The sequence below is a fragment of the Sphaerodactylus townsendi genome, linkage group LG03 (genome assembly GCF_021028975.2).
Source record: "Sphaerodactylus townsendi isolate TG3544 linkage group LG03, MPM_Stown_v2.3, whole genome shotgun sequence".
Lineage (NCBI taxonomy): Eukaryota > Metazoa > Chordata > Lepidosauria > Squamata > Sphaerodactylidae > Sphaerodactylus > Sphaerodactylus townsendi.
This window is the reverse complement of record NC_059427.1, coordinates 110,485,192-110,511,441: the sequence shown is the minus strand read 5'-3', so window position 1 is coordinate 110,511,441 and position 26,250 is coordinate 110,485,192. Positions and strand designations below refer to the sequence as shown.

At 42.8% G+C, this 26,250-nt stretch overlaps 1 protein-coding gene across 4 annotated transcripts in view; it reads left to right on the top strand.

Annotated features, from left to right (window-relative positions):
• The window catches only part of BRD4 (bromodomain containing 4), a 105,167-nt gene that overhangs the window by 25,325 nt on the left and 53,592 nt on the right, over nt 1–26,250 (top strand). For 3 of the 4 annotated variants that reach the window (XM_048490306.1, XM_048490304.1, XM_048490305.1), the window contains exons 2-6: nt 9,694–9,776; nt 14,266–14,373; nt 21,624–21,942; nt 22,373–22,510; nt 22,934–23,069. In XM_048490306.1, the coding sequence (XP_048346263.1) occupies nt 14,366–14,373; nt 21,624–21,942; nt 22,373–22,510; nt 22,934–23,069 (601 nt within the window). In that variant the 5' untranslated portion in view covers nt 9,694–9,776; nt 14,266–14,365. The remainder of the gene's footprint in view (nt 1–9,693; nt 9,777–14,265; nt 14,374–21,623; nt 21,943–22,372; nt 22,511–22,933; nt 23,070–26,250) is intronic. The other variant, XM_048490307.1, reaches the window with a different exon arrangement.

Sequence of the window (26,250 nt, the reverse complement as noted above, 5' to 3'; positions counted from 1 at the left end):
TATGCAGTGGAGTTACTCTATCACTGCTACTGTTGCTCTCCTTTAGACCTGCCCCCACCCACTCCCATCACCTATTGCTTCAGCTGGCCTGCTTTTAGCCTTCTCATCCTGAATCAGTGCAGCTGATTGGGCTACTCCTTCAGTGGTCACCCCAATTTTGGCCAGCTGCGATTTGGGGAGTGGCCTGAATTGGGCAACTGTTGCTTGCTCATCCTCTGGCCTACCCTTGTCTCCTGGAGGCTGTGTCTGGCTTACTCTCACCCAATGCTACCCTAGGTAAGGGTGGGAGCAGATGGCTCTGGACACCGTTTGATTGTGAATATGGAGCTAGCATAGAAAGTAACTGGTAAAAATGAATTCATCCACTATAACTAGCATATAAGCAGTGAAAACAACTTCACCATTTTTGTGATACAGTGAAGCATTCTGAGTAGTTTTGTATTTCTGCTCAGCCCTGTTGTGGACAATCCAGACTAGCCTTATCTCATCAGATCTCAGAAGCTGATCAGGATGGATCCTGGTCCGCTCACTTAATGCTTACTCTCTAATTTGAGGCTGGATACCCACTTTGGAAATCTAATTTAATCCTGTCTCAATATGTGCGATTTGTTGACTCATTGTTAGGCTCTGTGGAGATCAAAGCATTTCCATCTCCCCAAAGGATCTCTCATATAAGATCTTTGGTCTCCAGGTTTCAAACCAGATGTTTTCACTTAGCCTGGGAGATTCAGAGTTTGTTTCATCTCATGGCATCCACCACAGTTGTGGTTTCCTTTGCCAAGCAGCATATGAGACCTCTGCAGAACTGGTTTCTTAGGCGCTTTAAATTTCTGACTCATTTATGAAACATGCACATTACTACTCCAAGATCTGTGGTTTGCTCCCTGCATTGGTGGCCTTCTCTCCAGAGAAACAACTCGTATTTATTTTACTTGCACTTGTAAAGTAATAGGTAAATACAGTCATACCTCGGTTTTCATCGGCTTTGGAAATCGTTGGTTTCGGTTTTCGTTGGTCGCCTCGGATTTCATCGGCAACTTCTGTGTAAGTTGCAACGCCGTTTGCGTTGCACCTGCACAAATGGCGTAGCCTTCGTTTTCGTCATTTTCGGTTTTCACCGAGGTAATCCAGATGGATTACCGATGAAAACCGAGGTATGACCCAAGCTTGAAGATGTCCACCCCCTCAGAGTGAGAACAATATATCCGTTTTTTCCCCCAAGGACTTTTTAAATTTCAAATATTGGACATTTTGGGGAGAATAGAAAAAAAAACTGCTATGAAGTATTTTCTCTTTCAGAATGAGTGGAATGCTTTTAAAGACAAGGTAGGCATTGTGGGATCATACACAGTTTTTAAATCTAAGATGCATTTCTGAACACAAAGAGATGACTAATTTTTTGAGGGGAGGCTGCAGGGTTTTCATTGCTTCTCAACTGTAGCAGGTCTTCTGTTACCCTTTTGGCCTGTGACTTCACTTTGGTTGATATTTTTACCTCTCCCTTGAAGCCCTTTGGCCCAGACAAGTAGCTTACTGCCCTAACCTGCTAGTGGAGAAAAAAATGTTTAGAAGGAGGTGTGTCAGAAGCTACAATAAACCCTCATAGGGAAACACTGAACATTTCATTGAGAACTGAACTCTCTAACCACACTTTGCAAGTAACTTAAAATTTGCTAAGATACTGCAGGGCACATCAGCTTAAAAAAATCAAAAAGTTTTTTTCCCATGGTTTCAATATTTCCAGAAATTTTATTTCTCAATCAATACCTAAGCTACAGCGTTGAATACAGACAGAACTTGCTCCCATGGGAATGTTGTAAGGCTGGTGGGGATTTTTCTTGAAAAAAATTGGGAAGCACTGAAAACTCCCATGAATTTCTTGTTCTTTAAAATGTGTAGAACTCTTAAAAACAAGGAATGTTCAAAATCATAGCATTCATTTTTAAATCAGGAAAACTGGGACATTTGGGCAGCACTGCTAAAACCAGAGTCATATCTAGGGAAAATGGGGCCTGGGGCAAAATCTGAGCCCCTCCCCCCCCCCCCCCCGATTTATTTTTCCTAAATAACGCCTCTGGGAAAGGCTGCTTTCCGGTTTGAACCTAATGAAAGGTGGTCTCTGAGCGTTTTAAAAGGTCTGACCTTGAGCGAACCTGTCCTAAGCCCATGCAGAGGGAGGGCCTTTTCTCCATCACAAATCAAGGGGGCGTCATACAAGCTTGGGAACAAAGACACTTCTCTGCAGCGGGAATAAAGATCCGTCTCAGCAGCAGGAACAAAGACCCAGCAAGGGAGCAGCTGGGTTTTTTTGCACCACTGCAGTGCCACAGAGTGTGGGATGCATGGTTGTTGGGTTCAACATGTGGCTAAGAGCTCAAGCTGTGATGTGATTGGTGATTTGGGGGTGACCGAGTGGAAAAATCAGGAGGATTCATGAGGATCTGTGCTTTTTTTACCACATTTTTGTGCCACTGTGGCGTCACAAAGTGTGGGATGCATGAGTGTTGTGTTCAGACATGTGGCCAGGGGCATGAGCTGTGATGTGATGGTGATTTTGGGGTGACCAAGTGAAAAAATCAGGAGGATCTATGAGGATCTGTGCTGTTTTTACCACATGCATGATTGTTGTGTGTGGGGGGTGGCAAGCAGGGGCACTGGGAGAGGAAGTGGGGGGGATGGCAAGGAGGAGAAGGGGAGGGAGAGGGCCCGATGCAGCTGTTTTGGCGATTCAGCATAGCAATGAGAGTGAGAGAAAATGCAGCTTTTTAAAACAACACCTCAATTCTTAGTGCAAGTTACCCTTTTCCACCCAGGATGGCCTGGATCCAGATTCCCAGGAGAGAACGTGTGAACTGTCCACCTCCTCCCAGCTAGTCCAGCACAGCCTGCCCAAAAAATGTTGCTCTCTGCTTAAGGACAAATTGGGGCTGCAAACGCTTTGTGGGGGGGCAGTTCTCTTGCAAAAAGGGAGTGGCAAAGGGTCCCTTCCAAGGGCGAGGAGCTGCATCCACCTTGCTCCGGGCAGCCATCTGAAAGCGCGCATAATCGGATCCTTTCCATGCCGGCCTCAGCTTGAGCTGCTCTACCAGGTTCTGCAGGGTACAGAGGCTGGAGTTGGAAGACATGCTGGCTGCTGTGGGAAACTGGACGGGCAGGCTGCAGACTCCGTACAAAGCACAGGAGCTGAATTCCAAGGGGAGGAGGCTGCGGCAAAGCTCCCCCTCACCCCCGCCTGCCTGGCGGATTGAAACGCAAACAGCCAGGGGACAAAGCAGGCATAGGCATGCCCTGAAGGGCGCAATTTTGCGCCCCCCACGTGACTGAATGGGCTGCGCTCGGGGACATGTGACCTCCTGGCTAAAGCTGCTAAAGAAGTTAAAGGCAAACTGAGTAAGAAGGTGCAGTCTGCCCCTCCAAGCACATTCATCAACATACTGTCTCTTTAGCACCCAAAATTATTTTAATTTAGCCCGGAAACTCCAAACATTAATGTAATACTAAAGAAACAATAAAGCATTAAAGCAACTACAAGCTTTAGTTGTACCAATAATAAAATATGAGAATTTGTTGAATTGTAGTAGATAATTAGTTCAGGCTTTCACTTGAGAGTGATAATTGTAAGATTTATATTGAGTTACTGAAACACATCGAATACTGTAGAACACAAGTGAAAAAACTGTTCACTAATGAATACAGTGTATCCATTCTATGATTGTGGACAGATGGAAGATCCAAAATGGCAAGGCTGTTGAATTGTAATGGTATGTGGAGGGTGCCTTTTCCATGTGGCAAAGAGTTACATCTGACACCGGGTTAAGAAATCCTTGATATCTACTGATCACTTTCAAATTAGTAAATGATAAACATAGTTTACAAGAGTTACTGGAGATGGTTTTACAAGAGATAATGCTACACTGGTTGTTTTCGAAATTGATGCTATTGCTGTGCATTTCATCATCTCTCCAATACCAATCCTTTACTGTAATAATGAACACTGAAGAGATAACTGAGAATCCCTAGCTGTACTACTTCACAAAGAAAATTAAAAATAAATTTTACACTAACTTTTAAGGACAGAGAGCATTCAAAGACTCCAATTTCCCTCTTGTTTCATACACACCCCAGACCATTATAAGGAATGAAAGCCTGTATGAACCATCCATACTTCTGTCCATTGTGAATCACTTAACATTCTTAACCCAGGAGAAGGGGGTAGGAGCTGAATGAAGATACAGGAAGTGTAGCATCTGTACGTACTCAAAGGACTGGGGTGAGTGGATGCTTTAAGGTCTCATACTGGCCACTACATTTGTATGGGGAAAGAGCAATGTATTTAAACAAAATGGTTCTATATGAAGTCGCTCAAGTCGATCACAGACACGTAGACACCCAGCGCTTTCATGACATCAATAGATATTGAAGAAGTGTAACTCCACATCTGCATCTTCTCAGGACATTGGTGGTATCTCTAGCTTGCTTATGAGAACTAGCACTATGAATCCAGAGCTCTTCCGGTTGAGTTGCCTTCATGAATCTTCACAAGGTGCTAGTTGCTTTAGTGTCTCGTGCCAATTGTCAGAACTTATGAATCCACCTGTATCTCGACAACATATTGATCCATTCTCTTTCCAGTGATAAGGAAAACATCTGGAAGGACAACATATAAAAATGGCCAAGCAAGTACAGACAGCCAAAACAGAAAAACTTATGACCCTAACCCATCCTCAAAGCCTTATCGCTTGTATGGAGTCAGTGCCATGGTCTTGTTTGCATTCTCGGCCACTGCTGTGACCACACCCACTGATCCTTATCCAGGAAAAGGACAGATTTCTTCTAAATATGCAAGTCAGAAGGAGCATGTTGTGGTGGATCAAGTCCAATTCATTTCCTTCGAGGGTTACCTTATATTCAGAAGGACCTCAAACAGATTTCTACAGACACCAGACTGTTAGGATGTGGAGCCTCACCCCACGACGTGTCAGCCCAGAGATTCTGGTCCAAATTCAAGCAGTGGCTGAATATCAACATCCTGGAGTTTTGAGCCACTTGACTCGCTTTTTGGTAGTTCCATCACCCTGTCGTATTGGGTCGAATCTCTTGCCAAAGTCCATAGAAACCAGCAAAAGGGGTGTGTGTGTCACAATCTTTGGCATTACACTGTAAAGCGAAGAGGATCCTACTGTGGTCAGACTTATTTTTAGGAAGAGGTCCACCACTGGTTAACACAGAGGACATATCAGAAAACATAAAATGGGATAATTTGATGCATGTGTAAGACAGACTTCTGTGTGGGACAGTTAGGATGTATAAATGTCAACAACACTCTCTTCATTGCTGATGTTGAAGTAGGTAGCTGCTTAATGAAGACGAAATCAACTTAACTCAGTCTTAACTTGTATAAGTTGGCTCAAAGAATTAATAATGTTTCTTCAACATTGCTGAAGTCTTCTATTAATAGCCTTCAGCCTCATGTAAAGTGTGACCTGATTTAGTTGTAGGTTGTGATTATTGTTGTGTATTCAATTCTTTGATCCTAGCTGTAAACCGTTTAGATTTCGGGAGCATGGGTGTCTTTTGCAATTTAACACAACCAGCTTGCTCCTCAGCATTTAACTCTTTATGGCTGGAAGCCAAGGGTCTGGTTGTAAAAACAGACCTTTCAGAACCCTTTTGTGTTAATGTTTCAAAAGCCACCAATAACTCCACTTTATTACTTGCAAAAGTGAGTTCATAAATTCATATTACTGTTTGCTGTTAATAAGCATTGTTTCACCATAAAATCTGTAACAGTTCCTGTAACAAGGGGATGCTGTATTTGATCCACAATTTCATTTAACGCTCTCCATGTTATTCTTAGGAAACTCTTGGCTAGTCAAAGAAATTTCTTCCAATGGGGAAAGAACCTATCCGCTGAGGAGGGAAATTTTTCTTTGGACTCTTATGCTATCTATTATTTGCGTTATTTATTGTTGTAGCCACTAAGCCTCTAGTGTCTTCCTTTAAGGAATTGAACTTCATCTAGAACAGGGGTAGGGAACCTGCGGCTCTCCAGATGTTCAGGAACTACAATTCCAATCAGCCCCTACCAGCATGGCCAATTGGCCATGCTGACAGAGGCTGATGGGAATTGTAGTTCCTGAACATCTGGAGAGCCGCAGGTTCCCTACCCCTGATCTAGAACATGTACGGGTGCACTATTATTCCTTGTATTAAAATTGAGGATAGATTAATAACTTACCAGTTCTATCACATGCAGAATTTCCAGTAAAGGGCACAAAGCAACCCCATTTACCACTAAGACATTGCAATTCCTGGAGTATTACAATCTCTTATCAACACTTTCACTTAAATAAAACACTAAATAAATAAATAAAACGTAAGGCAGCACAAGCAACCAGAAAAGCTGATGCCTTTTATCTACAGTCTTCAGAAGAAAGAGGACACCTTATTTATAGGGTTCACCTGCTTCCAACACAAGATACTCCCTTTGGTCTGTCAGCAGCTACCATGTTTTTTATGAAATGCACATCTCTGGTTGTAGATTACACCCACAGGTAAAATAAGGGCACCCAGTATTTAGTCCCTATTGATAGACCGTCCTTCTGCTAGGACTGCCTGGCCAGGCCAAAGTCCGTGGCTGCATATAAAGCAGCAGCCTTTTGCTGTTGACCGGAGAAGGAGGTATCCCCTTAGATGCAACATCTGAAACTGTAAAAAAAATCTCCTGCCATAACATTTGCCGTTTCTTCTTTAGTGCCACATGTGTTTGACACATTCCTACCTCTTAACCACTGGCCTTCCTATCTTTAGCCTACAATCTTAAAATCACTTAGGCACCCTGGAGCAGTTCCTAGACTAGTTTTTCATTTTGACCATCATACTCAGCAGGAATTAGTTTCAATTGATGGATCAGATTGGTCAGTCGTTAATCCCAGTGGCATCTGCCAATCCTTGTTCTATATTAGAGTCAGTGGCATATTTGCGAATTGGACAAGGTGGGCAGTTGCCCATGGGCGCCCCCTTGTAGCGAGCACCAAAAATGCACGTTCGTTTTTTTGGTATTTTTAGGTTTTTTTTTCTGTTTTTGGCCTGCAGGAGACACAGTTTTTAGGCTAACAGCACCAAATTTCCGGGATTTTTCGGGAGACTCCTGATGATATCACCCAGGTTTGGCAAGATGTGGTTCAGGGAGTCCAAAGTTATGGACTCCCAAAGTGAGTGCCCCCATCCTCCATTGTTTCCAATGGGAGCTAATAGGAGATGGGGACTACACTTTTGAGGGTCCATAACTTTGGACCCCCTGAACCAAACTTCACCAAATGTGTGTGGTATCATCAGTAGGGTCTCACGAAGATACTCTGAAATTTTGGTGCTGCTATCTTAATAATTGCACCTCTGACAGCAGGCACTCCCTCAATTTCCCCAGATTCTCCTTTTAAATCCATCCCCTTCCTGCCAATGCTTGTTTTCTTTCTTTCTTTTATTCTCCCAAAGCCTAATAAAGGTGGTGGTGGTGGTGGTGGTGGTGGTGGTGGTGGTGGTGGTGGTGGTGGTTAAATCCACCTCCTTCGGCATGGATTTAAAGGGAGAATCTGAGGTCCCCAGTTTAAACATTGAAAGTGATGCTGTTTCAGGGTGGGGGAGAATCCACCCCCAAATAGCATCACTTTCAATGCTGTTTAAATTGGGGACCCCAGATTCTCCCTTTAAGATGGATTTAAAAGGAAAATCTGGGCTCCCTAGTTTAAACACCATTGAAAGTGATGCTGTTTCCCCCAATTGGGGGGACTGGATACAACACCATAAAATATTTTCAAAGCAGTAATAAAACATTTTGAAAGCATTTTGAAACTTTTTTCAAAAAGTTTCATTTCTACTGTGTGGCTTGGCCCATTGCTCTGTTCAGATTTGTGAGTTGGGGCATGTTCTATAATGTGATGGTGACTTTGAAACGACCTGGTGTAAAAAATCAATGTTTGGTTATGGTGGGGGAGGGCAGCTGCCCTTGGGGGGGAGGCGCCAAATTCAGGTTTTGCCCACGGGATCCAGTTTGCCTAGATACGCCTCTGATTAGAGTTGAATTGGTTTGCAGTAGTACCACTCGCTGAAAGAAGTTCTTACTCCTTAGATCATATTAATGTTTGGGAGCCTACTTTCATGATCAGTGCTATTCCATGTGTAACATCTAGGTTGACCAATAGTCATCTTTGTTTAATAGATGTTTAAAATGTTTAGTTATCTAGAAGCGTTAGTCAGCTGAACCTAGTTCTCTCAAGAAGCACTCCTCCACATCAAAGCTATGTACTACAGCCTGTTGGCATTACACATACATCTTTAGTAAAATAATATCCAAATAGCCATAGATAACCTGATCGCCATGTACTACATGGATAGGGTGAGACACATGGTGCTACATAGCCATAATATTCTTGGAATGAACGATCTGTAAGACTATTACTTTCAAGGCCATTCACATAGACCCCATGAACGAGAGCTCAGTTTTTGCACTGATCTTCCAATGTTGATGGACATCTACAGTAGACTTATTTGCCACTAGGCAAAACAGGAAATGCTGATCCTTTTGCTCCCAAGGTGCACAAGAACCACACTCACTGGGAGATCCAGTTGGCTTGTTTTTATGTTCTTATGAGATGCATGAGTGGTCACCTCTGCAGTCACACATCCCTCCCTCTTAACAAAATCTGATTACGTCACTCTAGTGATGGCAAAGAGGAACTGAGGGAGGGAGAAAGACAGCAGAAACGGAAGCAACATGAAGCAACTCTTCAATAGATGCTTGTGCAACTTCACTTCCCTTTCTGTTTTTTCGCTCTCTGCACAGCATGAGACACAGCAGCTAAGGCAAGTTAGATTTCCGAGTCGTCTGGAGTATAGCTTCTGGTTGTGAAGAAAGGAGAGTAAAGTTACCGCCGCTGCCATGTCCCACCACTGGGGAGGGCCGCAGCAGCCACTTGCCAGTGGATTCACCCAGTGGTGCGATTCAAATAATTTAACAACTGGTTGTTTACAAGCACCATTTTAACAACCGGTTTTGCCAAACTGGTGTGAACCTGCTGAAACTCACCACTGGATTTGCCCCTTCACTAGGGCAAGTGCCCCAGGGAGGGCAAATCCAATGCGGCCCTATGCCGCTCCCATTAGTGGATTCACTCCTATGGATGAGTCTGTAAATTGCAATTGTAGGTGTTGATCAGTAACTTCTGCATTAACATGAATGATCAAGAGGGTCATCCCCTTAGGTCAAATGATTTACCCAAGGAGGGCTTCAGGAAACAAAGAACTGACTAGACAGGGTTCATGGAGATTAGCTTTACCTTCATTGGTTACTTCTCAAATCTAATTCCAATTTGTAGAGGCATAATGTTTGCCAGATCCTGATATAAAAATTGGAATGGGGAATGCCATGGCCTCCTGGTGAGCTTCCTTAAAGGCATTTGGTAGTGTTTGTTGGAAACAGATATGCTTTTAGTTAAACCCATCAAGGCAGTTTTTGAGGTCAGTAAAATCTGGATTTCTGCAGTTTTATTTGCAGATCGTGTTGTTGTTTTTAAATTACTTTTATATGACTGAATAGAATCTTCACAGTCAGAGTGCAATGTCAGAAGAAGAATGTGGAATGTTGAGTTTTTATTTCTCTGTTTATCTCTAACATAATGCCTTGTTCTCTTACAGATTTACTCTTTGCAGTGAAGGGTCAAAAATGGAAGTTAAAGGGTAATATTTGGAAGAAAATAGAGAAGAAGCTCTGCATCAAGGTAATATGTCAGCTCTTTTGGTATACGTGAGGCAATTAAAGATATCATAGCTCTGATTTGTGAAGTTTCCTCTTTTTGGGTTTGAGTGTTTGTTTTGCAGGTTTTCTTACATGTGGTAGAAAAGGTGAAACTGTTACCCTTTCAATGGGATTGCGAAGATATTAAACTGTTTGCCACTGTCAACATGTGATGTTGAACGGATGGTGTGCGTTATATTGAACACATTATTTTGTAGCGCAGGAATCTGTGGCTGGAGAGTAGTGAGAGTTTTTACATTTCTTCATTTGACAGATCTAATTAGGATTAAGAGACACAATGAATATTGTCAGTCCTTTAGTTTATTTAAACCTGAGAGATGTAGACCATCCATCCCAGCTGCTGGCTGTTTCTGTATGCATTATCACTGTTGTGCAGAGTTCTTTATTCAGATCTTAAACCAGAGACTGGACTACATGACAGAATAGAAATGCTATCCTATTCAGGTGGTGCTGTCGTTTGGTTGTAATTAGAAGCTGTGGCTTAAAGCTATACACTTTCCCCTAATGGATTCACAATAAATGGATAGAAGAATTTTGAGTTCCATTCCACAATCTAGAGTTCCTGTGAGTGGATTAAACAAATCCTCAATGTCTTGTAAGTGACCCAATTTGTAGTGGGGCTGCAAGTGACACACTGGGAGTTGGTAAGTACATAAGAAAGAGCCTTGCTAATTCAGACAAGAGTCCATCTAGTACAGCATTCTGCTGCTGCTGCTACCAAGCACCTGGTTTACTAAAGCATTTGCAATCTCAGATCAAGGAGGATCAAGATTGGTAGCCATAGATCGACTTCTCCTCCATAAATCTGTCCAAGCCCCTTTTAAAGCTATCCAGGTTAGTGGCCATCACCACCTCCTGTGGCAGCATATTCCAAACACCAATCACGTGTTGCGTGAAGAAATGTTTCCTTTTATTAGTCCTATTTCTTCCCCCCCAGCAATTTCAATGTATGCCCCCTGGTTTTATGTTCTGCACTCAGGGGTGTATCTAGCTAAACCTGCACCTGGGGCTTATGCTAAGCATTCCCCTCCCACAACTGCACTACCCTCCGGGAAGAAAGCTCCCCCTTCTCCTGGTGCTTGCAGACTCTTAAGCCAAGTCCAGCTTGTGCGCCTGGCCAGCAAGTCCTGCTAGTCTCATTTGGGGCTTGGCATGCGTGGAGGAGGCCAAAGTGCTCGGAGCAAACGCCCACCTTCAAGCCTCTCCCACCCATCTCGCACGTGGCACCAGGAAATGAGACTGGGAAGAGGAGGGCAAGCTGCATTTCAAGCCTCAAGCCTATGGAGCTGAGCCTGGCCAGGGAGGGATGAAGGCGGCTGATCTTCGGTGAATCTGCTGCGTAGTGGATCATGGCTGCCCCCAGCAGGGCAAAAAACCAGCAGCACTGACCTGGGCCTGAGGGAAACCCTGAGGGAAACCTCAGGAGTGTCCCATGTGACTCTTGAAAGTGGCGCCTGGGTCGTATGCCCCCTCTGGCCCCCCCATATGACATTGTCTGCACACCTGGTTTAGAACTTTACTTTGGGGTTCTCAGGTACTACTTGCTAAGGTACAGATACTCTGTGCGTACATGCAGTGTCTGTATTTCTGATGTGGTTTTGGTTAGGATCAATCTGGATTTCTGTAGTGTAGCCACCTGGTTTTGTACTTAATGCTTATCTGCTCATTTAGGGAGGATACATTTTGAAGTAGATGCTGCTGAAAGTAACTTCTAGAGTAATTTTAATTAACTGCCCCATTAGATTGTAGTTGTTTTAACTAGTGCAATGTCCCTTTATTTTTGCAAGTTTTATTCAGATTATTTCAGTGTAACGGTTTGAGATGGGAACAGAAACGTTGCAAAACCAATGTTTCATGGTTGAATTTTAGTTCTCATAATTCCATTCATTCTTAAATTTTTGAGATGATAATTGAGCTTCAATCACTCAAGAATATTTACCAAATATCCATTGAGTGCTCCCCCCCCCCTTTTCATTCTGGGGAAACATTGGGAACACATGGGATACAGGATAGCAGACTGCCGCTGAAAGAGCAGATCTGTGGAAATTACAGTCTCCCCCCCACCCCCACTTCGGGAACATCTTCCGCAAGGGTTACTTCAGATCCAACCTATCATCTGTTGATACCAATGAAATATTTTCAAATGCATTTATTGAAAACATTGCTATTTCATTTTCTCTTTGAACTTAAGACAGCTAACAGTGTAGCACCTAGGTTGCAAAGACAAGCATTACCACCAGTTAACTGTGAAGCCACTGCGTAGGTAGTAGCTTACCATTTTACAATTTTCATTGTGTCATTTGTTAAAAAGAATAGGAATGAGACCTGCTTGCTCCCTAGCCACGAAGCAATGCTAGCAGCATAGGAAAGCCTCTCTGCAGGCTGCCTGCTTAATTGTAGGCATCTCCAGGTAGAAAGTGGCTGTACCAATGTCTCCATGTGTGGGAGCCAGGTATCCCCTTCATATGATTGTACTGTTCCATGAAGGATTGAATGATGATGTTGTTTATAGCATTTGTACCTTTTATAGAAAATGAAATTACTGTTATCTTGCTTTATTGCTGTTTTAATTTAATCTTTTAAATGCTTGTTAACAGTAGACTGACAAGAGTGTCTCAGGTGAAGTCAAAGAGAAAGTGTTCTGGGGATTATTAACACTGGTAGATTTTTTACTGAGAGCTGTAATTCATTTTGATTTTTAAATTACTTTTTGTGAAATAAAGTTAATTCTGTAATTTACATAAGTATTGCATTGCTAATGACTAAAGGATATTTCATTCCAATAAATGTAATACTGTTTGAAAAATACTTGAACATCATTTGGCTAATATTTAAACTGTAGTTGATTAGATTTTTGATTAAATGCCCAACCCTTCTAGAGATGCTTTGTACTGCTGGATCCACCTCTGAAGTGCACATGACCTTTAGTGGTGGAGCCAACAATATAAAGCTGAATCTATCCAGGCTGAGCCTGCAGTTCAGTGCTGGGCTTGCCCTGGCTGGGTCCAACTTTCAACTGCGGGTTTAGGTGCAGAGCCAACGTTGAACTACAGACTCAGCCTGGCTGGGTTCAGTGTTGAACTGTGCATGCTGCCTCCAAAGTCTCTGTGCACTTTGGAGCTGGAGCCCTCAGTTGAATGCTGGACCTGGTCAGACTACAGGTGAGGGAGAGAGGAAATGGGTTTTCTTTCTTTTTAAAAAAAAACGCAGCAGGCTGAATGGACCCAAAAAATGCCAGAAAAAAATCAGCATTTTTTCAGGATCCATTTTTAAGCTTCCTTTCATTGCTGCCTTTTTTGGGGTGAAATAACCCTGAAAAATACCCACAAGGTAACTTCTGAGGGGTTTTTTTGGTTTGGGTCTACTGAATGCTCATCCCTATTTCAGCGTACTGATCTGTCTGGCTGTTACTGCATGCTGGTGCTGTGGCAGTTGGAATCAGTTTTCCTGGGATCAGAAGGTACTGCAGAAGAGGGAAGGGAGGGAGATCAGTGATCCTTGTATGAGCAGATTGCTGAGTCCAATCCAGTCCAGAATTTAGTTACCAGAAATTGTTTCCTGTGGTAAGAAAACTGTGACTCTAATTTCTTAACATACATAATTCATAGCTTGTGTACATAGATCACATTGTAGCCTGGCACTTTTGTTGCAGTGTGGCTTGAGTTCATATTAAATACGATGTAAGCTATCAGTTTAATTTGAGATGCCAGTTTGGTGTAGTGGTTAAAGTGTCAGACTAGCATCTGGGAAACCCAGATTCAGATCCCTAGTAGCACCATGGAAGCTTGCTGTGTGACCTTGGGCAACTCATACACTCTCGGCTCAGACCCTGGCTAGAATTTGGATGGGAGACCTCCCCGAAAAATCAGGGTCATGAGGTGGAGGCAGACAGGCTCACATTACGTTAGCTGTGACTTGATGGCAAAAAAAAAAAAAAGAACCCCTGTTTGATGTAATGATACTTTGGTCTGGGGGTGGGGTGGGGGAATGTTTAACCTTTCATCTGTAGTTCCCTTATTTTAAATTACTCTCATGAAGCTACAGTGAGGCACACAGTGAAATAGACAGGTGGAGGTGCTGTACCTGCCTTTTTTCTCCTTTAGTAGCACTAATTGCAGCTGGGGCTGGAGAGGGGAACAATGAAAGGAAAAATTAAACTAACTTGTTTTTCGTTTTCAGAGTCTGGATTGGTAACTGTTTTTTTTAATATTGGGAGATCTAGTAAGTTCTCTCTGCTTTCTGAAGTATGTGCAGATCTTTCAGCACCTTCTTCTGACTGTCCTCATGTATTGCACCACATTAGAAAAGGGCGGTTCTGTGCAATTCTAAATTGTAAATAGAAATAGGCTTTGAATACTACTTCTGTTTATGACAGAAATTGACTTTTTTTTCTTTTTTTGGCGCAGGAAATAGTGATGCTACTGATTTTTTGTTTGTGTATTTACATTCAGAAAAATCAACTGTAAATTTACCACCGTTGGCCAAAGTAGCCTTGAGCATGAAGCACAAGTAGAGGAGCTTGGGTTTTATCCTTGGCATATTCCTACTGCCATGATAAGGTATGTTGACAGTAGCTGAATGACTTTCCTACAGCTTAAGCTGAGTCTTAAGCTGAATAAGGAAATGGGCTTTGGAGTGGGAGATCATAAGATCTGAACTTCATCAAACCAAGGCCCATGTATTTCAGCTTACGAGCAAGGCACCAATGTAGTGACCTTTCCCTGTTTGTACCCTAGGAACTGGTATTCAAAGGTATAATGTCTTTGAATGTACACATGTGCTGAGTTAATATCCATTGATAGTCCCATCTATCTTCAATATTCCCAATTCTCCCCCTCCCCGGGGGTGACAGTTTATCAGTTTCCTTGGTTAACAAGCAATGAGCCATAGTCACAGCTTTAAAGAGGTAGAAGTCTATCTGACCCTGTGTTAAAGCTTTCTAAACTAAGACCATCACTGCACCATCACTGCTGACCAATACTATAATGATTCATTTGGTGAAGTATTTTTATCTTGTCCATTCTGAATCTATGGACGATTTCATTGGCTATATATGATTACAAATTTCAGAATAATAAACAAAACAGTATAATGATCCAAAATCCAAATTATGAAGACATCCATGGTTGATTCCTTTATGCGTGAGAGAGCATTTAAACTCATCCTCAGAACAGGAGGTAACTTTTTATGGCTTGCTGTACACAAGCCTTTCTGGCCTATTTCTGCTGCCGCCTTCACTCATGTGATACAGTTCTGCTGCCTTGTGAGGGAAGATGCCTCCCCCCCCCCCAAAAAAAAAGGCAGGGAGTGGGCAGTGTGGCATGGGCCCAGCCCTCTGTTTTGGACTAAATTTTGCATGGCTGTAGGGGGGCAGGAGAAAAGACTAAAGGAAAGGCTCATGTTATGGCACTATGGTAGATAGACAGACTGGCCAGATCAGTTAGAGGGATCACTTGTTATGGATAAGCTGTTCAACCCCCCCCCTCCCAAAGCACCCCACATTGGCACACCTAGATATCTCTTTTTTCATCACTTCGACTGAAATGATTACCTTTTGTTTTTTCTTCATAATAAAAAATAACTTCAACCCTTTGATTGTTTTGGTCTTTTTCCCTGTAACTTTCCATTATGGTTTTAAACTGTCTTTTGGTATTTTAGAAAGTAACAAATTTGTTGGCCATGAGCTTTCATGATTCAAAACTTCCTTTGAGATGCATTATGTGGGCTCTCCTTGGAGATCTTCAGAAGGCACTGCAAGTCTTATCTGTTTGCCAGGGCCTTTGAAGTGGTTTGAGTGCCAGGCAACTTTTAATGGGGAGAGGTGGGGAGAGATTTGGAGTTTGGCTGTTGTGGGTTTTCCAGGCTGTGTGGCCATGGTCTGGTAGTTTAAGCTCCTAATGTTTTGCCCAAATCTCTGGCTAGCATCTTCAAAGGCACTGTTACCCAGCTTAGCAGTGTATGAACTTATTTTTATAGAGCAATGGGGAATTACTCGGCTTGGCAATGCAAGAGGTGGGATCTTTTTAAACTATGTATATCAGAAACAGCTTGAAATGTATCCGCAGAGAATTCACAAAAGACCCAATTGCAGTTTAAATATTTTTATATAAGTTTTGGTTGCAAGCAATCACACAGTGAGACGTTAAGGCACATACACACAGTTCCTAAGTATATAAACAGGGAGGAAAAGATAGGTTGGTTGATAGAATGGGAGTTGGGGAAGCAGGGGACTTATACGTTACCAAAGATCTGCAGGGGAGTTCCAGAAGAAAACAAGGATCTCTATGCTAGCATAGGGACCCAAGCGAAGGACAATATATCATGTCTCACATCAACTTGACCAAGGGAGGTTCAGGCTAGTAATGAGCACTGAGCTTAAGGTGTGCAGGACTTTTATACCCCTTTGCACAGGTAAGGCAGGAAATCCAAGCTTAGGCTTCGTTTCTTTGCAACTGCTTGGGGTTTCCTTGCTGGACTAGCGGGGCTTGAGCTAATTAATAGCTCTATCTATTGTCTCTGCTTCCTGGGACAATGGGGTCAATTGGTCCTAGATCAGTGGTGGCGAACCTATGGCACGGGTGCCAGAGGTGGCACTCAGAGCCCTCTCTGTGGGCACGTGCAGAGTGCCTCCCCCCCACACATCTAGGCTGGCCTGGGCCACTGGGCTTGATGATTAGCATTAAACCCAAGACTTAGTTTTGGGGAAGCAGTGTAGGTAACCCTGTTAAATGCTGTTAAACCCCACTGATTTTCATGTGCTGAACTAAAGCACGATCCTTTACCTGGAAGCAAGCTCGGTTGCTGGCAATGGGGCTTGCTTCTGAGTAAAACTCCTAGGGAAATGATCGCACCCGTTGCCAGAAGCTGTAACGTTGCTTCAAAGCAGAGCCAACGACTCATCACCGCAGTTTCATCATTCCCGAGTAATGCATGCCTCAGTCAACTGTTTTTTTCTAAACTAAAACCTCAGTATTCAGGTTAAATTGCCGTGTTGGCACTTTGCGATAAATAAGTGGGCTTTGCCGTGCCTGGGCACTCAGTTCTCGGCAAGGTTCGTCAACACTGTCCGTGATTATATCATCAGTGATACCATGAATGGTTTATGCAGAGATACTTCCTAAAGTCTCTGCCTTAAGTATTCAAATTTGGCTGAGGCTTGAGTGGTTTAGGAAGGGATCTTGTTGTTAGGGAGATCATATCTGAAAGGTGGGGGAAATGCAAGAAAGAAGCAATTGTTTAGGAACAAGTTTTCTTAAGAGCATGTAGTGCTCTGGCAAAAGCAGCTTAGCGAGGTGTGGTGTTCAGGAGATTTGCAGATTCCATTATGTCAATGGAGTACTCTGGCAGGGTGAGATATCAAAGATTCATGTCCTTGTTATGAGACGTCCAGATAGTATTGCCTGGAGTAACTCATAGATTTAATTTCTGCAAACAGACTGCTTTGCCTTAGGCTTGCTTTCAGTTTGGACACTCTGCTGTCCACCCATACAAACATGGAAACTGGCATTTTGCAGCACACATTGTAAGGAATAATATGAAAATCCAATATTTTATAAGGCAGGGGATGAAGGCCATGCTAACAGCACATTATGCTAAAATGTGTTTCTCTCACACTGTGCCACAGAGTGAAACACATGCCACGTGACATGCTTCTGAAGATGCCAGCCATAGATGCAGGCAAAATGTTAGGAGCTGAAACTACCAGACCATTATTATTGCAGCTCCGGAAAACCTCCCCATTTAACAGCCAGCGATTAAAGGGAAAGCCACAATTTGGGGTGTGTTATTTTATTTTTGGTTTCAGCTGAGGATGTTTTTATCTATTACTGTATGCTGCCTTGAACCATGAGGACAGGATATAATTGTTGTCATGAATAAAACAGTGGGCCTTACCTGCATGACTTGTTTGCCTTTTTCTTAATTCTCAATAAATGCACAAGTGATTTCTCCTATTTTCATTTTCTTTATCTCATCTATTTGAATTCATCTGACATGAAGCCAGCTGCAAAGGAATGCATCTACTGTTATAGTAAAGTGATTGCTGTGGTGGGAATGCTGCCACTGGAATAATCAGAACCCATAACATTGGGCTTGTCATGGCATTCCATACATTAGATTCTACTTTCAGGAGTCTAGTTGTATTGCTTATGCTCTGCTGCTAAGTAAAGTACTGTGTGTGATTGATATAGCCAAGATGCTTGTGTTTACATTATTAAAGGAAGCATGATTAGGAGAATGTGTAACTGTGATGGGAAGATATGGAGTCAGAGCAGTTGTACTAGAACCTCGTTTTGAAGAGGGATTGGGGAAGTAGGGTGGTGTGAGGTTACTTCCAAATGATTTTGTTAAATCACTGTGAAAGTTTATACTTCTTGTTTCCCCAGCTTGTAAGGAAAGTGTAAGAGGGGAAAAGGAACTGCAGTAGTTAATGTAAACTCATGGTGTAGCATAACCTACATCCCCTCATGATGTAACTATTATGGGTGAAAACAGGAGGAACTTGGTCATTTTAGGAATTTTGTGGTGATGAACCAGTGTTAAGGGCTAGGAAAATCCTATAATCTTTGGATCAATCTGTTTTTAGATTCATTATGCATAAATAATGAATTCATGTGATATGAGTAGCACCTGACAATTCTCTGCTGGATTCTGGTAGGCTCTAGCAGTCAGGATTGCAGAACCCATATTGCCCAGGACCTTCCACGAACTTAGGAGCAGGTGGTTGTTCTCACTTTGTGTGTGACTGATTTGGGGGGGGGGGGGGGCTTCATCTATGCATAGAGCCATTTGCTTCACCCTGATGGTGGGGAGGGGAATGGAGGGTAAGAAAGCAAATGACAGGTAATTGCAGTTTTCCAAGTTAGGGTAGAAACCTTTCGCTAATTTCACTCTCATTTCTGTATCCTTGTATACCTTCTAGAGATGTTAATAATGGAATAAAGCTTTGCCTTTGTTTACTTTAAAAGGCAAAGAGATGGCATTGAGTTCCTTTCCCTGAGCCTTGCTTTGCCCCTCAAACAGCCTCAAACTTGTGAGGGGGCAAGTACCCGGAAGTGGCAGTAGATTCTAAAGGGATTGGTGAAGTCTTTAAGAGGGTTGGCTAGAGTGAGTGATTTCTACTTGGGGATGTTGAGTTCTGCAGAACAAAACAAATCCCCTCCAGCTAGAGTTGTACTTCACTGACCTGTTTGATGGTATAAGCTGGGAGACAGGGATAACCTGACAGACACCAGGATAGGAAACGTTATAATAATCACATTTGCTTCAAAACAGGTTTTAGGTTTTTGGGGGGGTTTGCTTTTTGGTTTTCTTTTGTTTCTGTCCTCAGGTCACTTCTGACTTATGGGGTTGCTTGGTGGGGTTTTCAGAACATGAGGCATTCATAGATGCTTTGCCCTTACCTCCGTCTGCCACACAATGCTGATATTCCTTGGAGCTTGGAGGTCTGCCATCCAAATACTTTCAGGGTCAACCCTACTTAGCTTCTGAGATCTGACAAAATCAGGCTAGCCAGAATGACTAAAAGGATAAATAGTTAAAATTCCTATGAGTTATATCTGACTGTCAACCTTTATATATCTAATTATTGATGTTGTGACTTCCTAAAGTTCACTGATCTTCTAACTAAAAATTGAGACCTCCTACAAATACAATTCTGAGACTTCTTTCATATTCTTTAATTCCTAGACAAGCTGCAAATTCCAGTTAGTGCTGTTGAAAAAGACTTTTTCTTAAATCTCCAGTAAGTGGGTTCCCATGAACATTTTCTGTGAACAAAAGGTGGGGAGTGATTTTTGTTGATCTCTTCCCTCCCACTGCTGAATCCCCCTCCCAAATGCCGCTCCCATGGTCCCCTACCCTCCAAGAACAGCACTTGAGGCATTTTGAGCTGCAGATTATGAGAAGAGATGAAGAAAGAAAGGAATACCTTCCATCGGGAAAATTTCCATGGGATTTAAGCCTGTGTATTTAGTGTAGATATTCTGGTAATTGTCAGCAGCCATCTCCAACCTCTATAAAGTTTCATTTCATTTATTAAACTTCTATACTGCCCCTCCCCTCCTGGGGTTGAGGGTTCCATATTCCTCTGGAAAGAATGACTTCATCCCTGTCCCCCTCCTCGCTGCAGCCTATGAAACCATGTGGCTTTTACTCCGTGTAGGTCCCACAATCCCTGGAAATAAACTTCCTTGGGGTCAGAAAATGCAAAAGGCATAAATGACCTGAAAGTAGGGGTTGGTAGCGTGGTAGCCAAGTTTGCGGATGATACCAAATTATGTAGAGTGGTGAGAACTGCAAAGGATTGTGAAGAGCTCCACGCGGACCTTTATAAATTAGGTGATTGGGCTAAGAAATGGCAAATGCAGTTCAATGTAGCAAAATGTAAAGTGATGCACATAGGGGCAAAAAATCCAAACTTCACATACACGCTACAGGGGTCAGTGCTATCAGTCACAGACCAGAAAAGGGATTTGGGTGTCATAGTTGATAGTTCCATGGGAATGTCAACTCAATGCATGGCAGCTGTGAAAAAGGCAAACTCTATGCTGGGGATAATTAGGAAAGGAGTTGAGAATAAAACTGCAAAGATTGTCATGCCCTTATATAAAGCAGTGGTGCGACCGCACTTGGAGTACTGTGTTCAGTTCTGGTCGCCACATCTCAAAAAGGATATCGAAGAGATAGAAAAAGTTCAGAGAAGGGCAACGAGGATGATTGAGGGATTTGAACACCTTCCTTATGAAGACAGGCTGCAGCGTTTGGGACTCTTTAGTTTGGAGAGGAGACATCTGAGGGGGGGATATGATTGAAGTCTATAAAATTATGCATGGGGTAGAAAATTGACATGCTTCAAGCATGGAGATGACTTGGTTACTGAGTATCCAAGAGTTGGACACGACTAAACAGATAAAGAAGAAGATAAAGAAGAAGTTTTCCTTTAAAAATAAAAATGACTGCATGCTAGGCAATTTAGCACATGAAACCTTTTCTAACAAGTTCATTCAAAAAAGTTTTACCTATGGAACAGCTATCTGACATAGCTGTTAAAAGATGCAGGAATCTGGTTCAGAGAAATTGCTGACAACCTCAGTTACAGCACATGCTAATATCATGCCAAGACAAAATTTAGATGTGACAAACAAGTTTCGGTTAGTTTGCAATGGTCCCAAATCTGATTATTTGTGCTCATCATTTACTATTTCCCCCCTCCTTTTACTTAGCACAGGTAGATAGAAAACAGAAGTCATTAATTCCAATTATTGAAGTAGCTAGTATTGTTAATCCTGGTTTAATCCCAGGTATTTGAAGGAAATAAAGTTTAATTAGTAAAAGCATTGACACTGATGTTTGAAATGTATGACGAATTAAGAGTTATTTGCAGAACGGCATGCCATTACCAGGGGAAATAGCAAGAGAAAATGCCTGTGAGCATGGTAAGTGACCAGATTCTTTACTGTAATAAACAAACTGAGATTTATGTGTAACATCTGAATTTAAGCTTGACAGTTGCCTTCATAAATCCTTAGGCAGTTGTGTTTTTTTTGCCAACCCTGTTAAAAATGAGAAAAAAAAAGATTTGAGGGAAATCAAAACAGAACAACTTGTGTTGACTACAGAGCCCCGCATTTGCTCACAGTGTGCAACAGAAATTTGGCCTGTCTATAATTATGTGCGATGTGCTGTTCATGTGTCTGCATTATTGGCTGTACATATTAAAGCATGTGTGGATTTTCCTTTATATTTCCTACACAAGCATGTGATTAACTGCACCTGACTCATGTTTAATGTTGTTTCATTTGCTATGCAGGGTGCCTGGTGGAGAATGCAATGGGATCAATAGCATGTCTGCGGAGAGTGGCCCTGGGACAAGACTAAGAAATTTATCAGTAATGGGGGATGGACTAGAAGCTACACAAATGTCTACAACACAGGCACAGGCCCAACCCCAACAAGGCAATACTGTACCCCTTAACCCACTTCCACCAGAGACCTCAAATTCTAGCAGACCCAAGCGTATGACTAACCAACTACAGTATCTGCTCAAAGTGGTGCTCAAGACACTATGGAAACACCAGTTTTCATGGCCTTTCCAGCAGCCTGTGGATGCTGTCAAACTAAACCTCCCTGTAAGTATAGATTGCCAAGCAAAAATAAGAGCTACAGTGTTGAGGGAGAAAGGAGCAGAACTAGTGTTATTACAAGTGGGACCAATTGTTATTTTCATTAATTGTTTCCAATTGATTGGAAGAGAAAAGTGTTCAAAGAATTCTTCTGCTCTTCCTGCATGTGTTTGTCTGCTCTGTTCAGTTGACAGCACTGCTCTAGGTCGAGTTTGAGTGAGAAAACAGGGCACTGGATATGTTGTGGGGGGCCTGCAGTTGAGAGAGGAATCTATAAAAATGCTCTCCCTTAGTTGGCAAAAGTGTACTTTTGTCTGCGGAAAATACAAGGTTTGAGTCCAACCCTATTTCTTGGGAGTTTTATATCAGGAAAAAAGTTTATGTTACCAGGATTGGTGGAGTTTTTTGTTGTCATGTTTAATTATCTTTCTCACAGGATTATTATAAAATTATTAAAATTCCTATGGACATGGGAACAATAAAAAGACGGTTGGAGAATAACTACTACTGGAATGCTCAAGAATGTATCCAGGACTTCAATACAATGTTTACAAATTGTTACATCTACAATAAGGTATGTTAATATGGCATCACATAGCTTTCATGTTTTACTGTGCAATTATGAATTACTCTTATATTTTAGATATGTTCCTTATGTAGTATGCAAGGATTCTTTGCTTTTCAGCACTACAATATCAGAAAGGTTTACTGGTAGTTCTTATGTTGGAGAAACTGACAAGGAACATGTAAATGATTACATTGGACATAGCATGATAAGTGAAGGGCAGTCTGAGACCCCTGGATTTTTGTTAGAAATCCAACTTTCGTTACAGTATGGTAATGTAAACTTCGAATGATTTGATGGAGATTTTCAAAGTAAAACTTAATCACAACTTGTACAGCCAATGGATTCATGGAAATGATAGGCAGTTAATCAGTATTGATCTTCGTTAGCAGCCTGAAGAGGATGTAATTTTTGCATTTGTTTTTTGTTTAGCCAGGGGATGATATAGTTTTAATGGCAGAAGCTCTTGAAAAGCTTTTCCTTCAGAAAATCTCTGAAATGCCCCAGGAAGAAACTGAAATTGTTATAGTCCAGACAAAAGGAAGAGGACGTGGTAGAAAGGAACCAGGTACAAATGCTTCATATACTGCTTGTGTATTCAGTTTAGATTATTTCTTACCCTAGTTCACTGGGGAAGCCATCTGCACCATACAGGGAAATTGGTGTGTGATGCTGTAAACGCTTAACTGTAATGTAGCATTTGGATACTGCATTTGTTTAAAGATTGCTTCCTGTAAGAGTATGAGTAACCTAATTTCTGTTGGAATATTACGATAGCATATATTCTCTTTTGGATATATTCAGATGTCACAACGAACATCTGTTTGTGTCAACCATGAAATTACAGATTCTGTGCTTGAAAGTTCATTGGTTTTTGAAATTGTCAGTCTTAATAATTTGAAATGACTTCAGAATGGAAGCACCTGGGTAAATCTGAGTTTGATTCCTCCTCACAAACTGGGATTGCAATTCATAATTTAATCCTGGTTTAGAATCTGGATATATGGTGTGGCAGCAAACAGCTGTTTGACTTGGCACTCATATTTGGATATCAGGACAAATTGAAGCTTGATTGAAACCATCCCAAACCAATTGTGCCATGTGCGTAAAATGATAAGGGAGGATGGAGGAAAGTGTACAAGCATTCCATTCTACTGTAGGCATGGGGCATCTTGGATGGGTGTCTTCTCCACCAATTGCAGAGAGGCAGGAAATAACAAAAAATCTTCTCCATGCACTTCCTGTGTAATCCCCGGGGTCACATTCCCTCAGTATTTTCCTGCCTCTACAGAGAGCAGACGTTGCTTTTCAGGCTCTTACAGAACCCTTCCAATCTCAGTGTTATTAGTTGTGTGTCTGTTTGTCTGAGGTCTAGTTGGTTCCTAGTGCGCTCCGGATTTGGGGTAATTTAACAACTGTGGGGGACTATCTGTTCCCCACAACGCACCAATCCCCCCCAATATTTTTCCCGCCCATTAGCCACCCCCCCTTTGAAGTAATGGAGGCCAGGTCATTCTCCCCAGAGAGAGAAACCTTTGCCGCTTCAGTGGCAGAGCGAACGCGCTCCTCAAAGGCTGAGAAAGCAAAGTGAACTCCGAGGAGAAGATTTCCAAAAGCGCCATGAAAAAATCGGGCGCAGGAAAAACGAGCGCCATGGAGCATGCGCAGTCGACACGGCCCTCTAAGAAGAGGCGTGTGCAGCCGGATGGGAACCTCGCGCCTTCCCAGGGCGCGGCCGTTGCAGGTGGCTCCGCGGACGACTCCTCCAGCCTTCCCAGGGCTTCGGAGCAGTCGCGTCCCTCAGCGGGTGGGGCAGACGAAATGGTGGTACTTCCCTGCGAACAACCTAGGCAAGTCCCGCAAGCCCCAGAGTGTAATCAATCAAACGAAGGGCAGTTAACTCCAGCAACGGCCTGGATGAACGCTCCCCCAGCCGCGTTTGCTGATCTACTTAGGAGGGAGATAGAAAAAGCCTTGGATGCTAGAGATCAGCGAATGGCCTCTACCTGCAGTCAATCTCATTCCTTTAGAGCAGGGGTAGGGAACCTGCGGCTCTCCAGATGTTCAGGAACTACAATTCCCATCAGCCCCTACCAGCATGGCCAATTGGCCATGCTGACAGAGGCTGATGGGAATTGTAGTTTCTGAACATCTGGAGAGCCACAGGTTCCCTACCCCTGCCTTAGAGTTACCCACAGTCCTAATAGAGAGGACTCTGGCACTCATAGAAGGGATCCCCTAGCCTTCCCTGATGAGGAAGAGGAGGGGCTCTCAAGCCTAGATGAGAGTGAGGAGGGGAAAAAGTTCTCTGATACGGAGGAAGCTAGTGAAACCACTGCAGAACAGTCTGCACAGTTCTTCAAATTAGAAGAGATCCAATTATAAATCTTTAAAACGATTTCTGCCTTGGATTTGCGTGATGCTGAGGATGCTGAAGAGCAACTTTCTCAACCCTCCTCCTCTGTTTCCAACAAACCGATCAAAGGATTCCCAAAGGGAAAGTCTGACTATTTCCCCACAGACAATGAAGGGGCAAAATTTTTCCCAGTCCCAGAGTGCTTCGTTAAAAGAATACAAAGGGAGTGGCTGAATCCTACCACACACAAAGGCCTACCCTCTAACTTTAAGAAAAAGTATCTGATGCCTCAACAGTTTCACATTTTGCTCCAAAACCCTCCAGTGGATGCTCCTGTCACAGTCCTACACTCTGGAGCTCTAGTGGCCAAGGAAGGGGAGGGAAACATCAAAGACCCACTTGATAGGAGATCAGAAGCTGCACTCCGCAGATCTCATGAATGGCTTGCGGCAGCCATTAAAACGTTAACCCCTTCTTCCACAGTGGCCAGAGCCACTATGGTATGGCTGAGAAGACTTCTGGAAATGAATCCAGTTGAGGCTAGAGGCGTCAGGGAAGGTGTGGAAAGGATTCTTTTGGCCAATTCATTTATAGCGGATGCCACCTTTGATGCGATGGCTTTGGTGGTGAGATCCATTGCTTCTAACATGGTAGCTAGACGCAACGCTTGGATCCGTCCGTGGCAAGCCGATATACAATCCAAACACGTGGTAACCGGGTACTCGTATTTCGGAGGGGCCTTATTTGGTAAAGACTTGGATGAAGTTCTAGTTCAAACTAAAGACAAAAAAAAAACAATGCCAAAATCGGTCCGTGGATCCGACAGACCAGCTGGCAACAACAAGTTTACCTTTAGATCTCACAAAACCTTACCTAGGACTCAACGGGAAGGTCATAGACCGACTTGGCAAAATCAACATTCCTTTCGGAACTACAAACAACCCTTCAGAGGTGGGTGGCAGTACAATAAACAAGGAAAGTCCTTCCCTGCCAATAAGAACAAGCAATGACTATCAGAGCATTCCGGTGGGTGGCCACCTTCAACGTTTTCAACACGTTTGGCAAGGCAGTCACGTGGACAGATGGACCTGGGAAGTCATTTCCACCGGCTGCGTGATAGAATTCAACACAATTCCACATCACCACGTGTTAATTTCTCCCTTGTCAAACGATCCGGTCAAAGCCAACAGAACTCTGAAATCAGTCTCCCACCTGACTCAGATTCAAGCAATCGAACCAGTACCTACAGCGGAACGATTCTTAGGGACTTATACGCATTTCTTTACAGTCCCCAAGTGAAATGGTGACTGGAGAGCAATATTGAACCTGAAATGCATCAACAAATTCATTCGGATCCCCAAATTTAGAATGGAAACTCTTCGGTCAATTACTG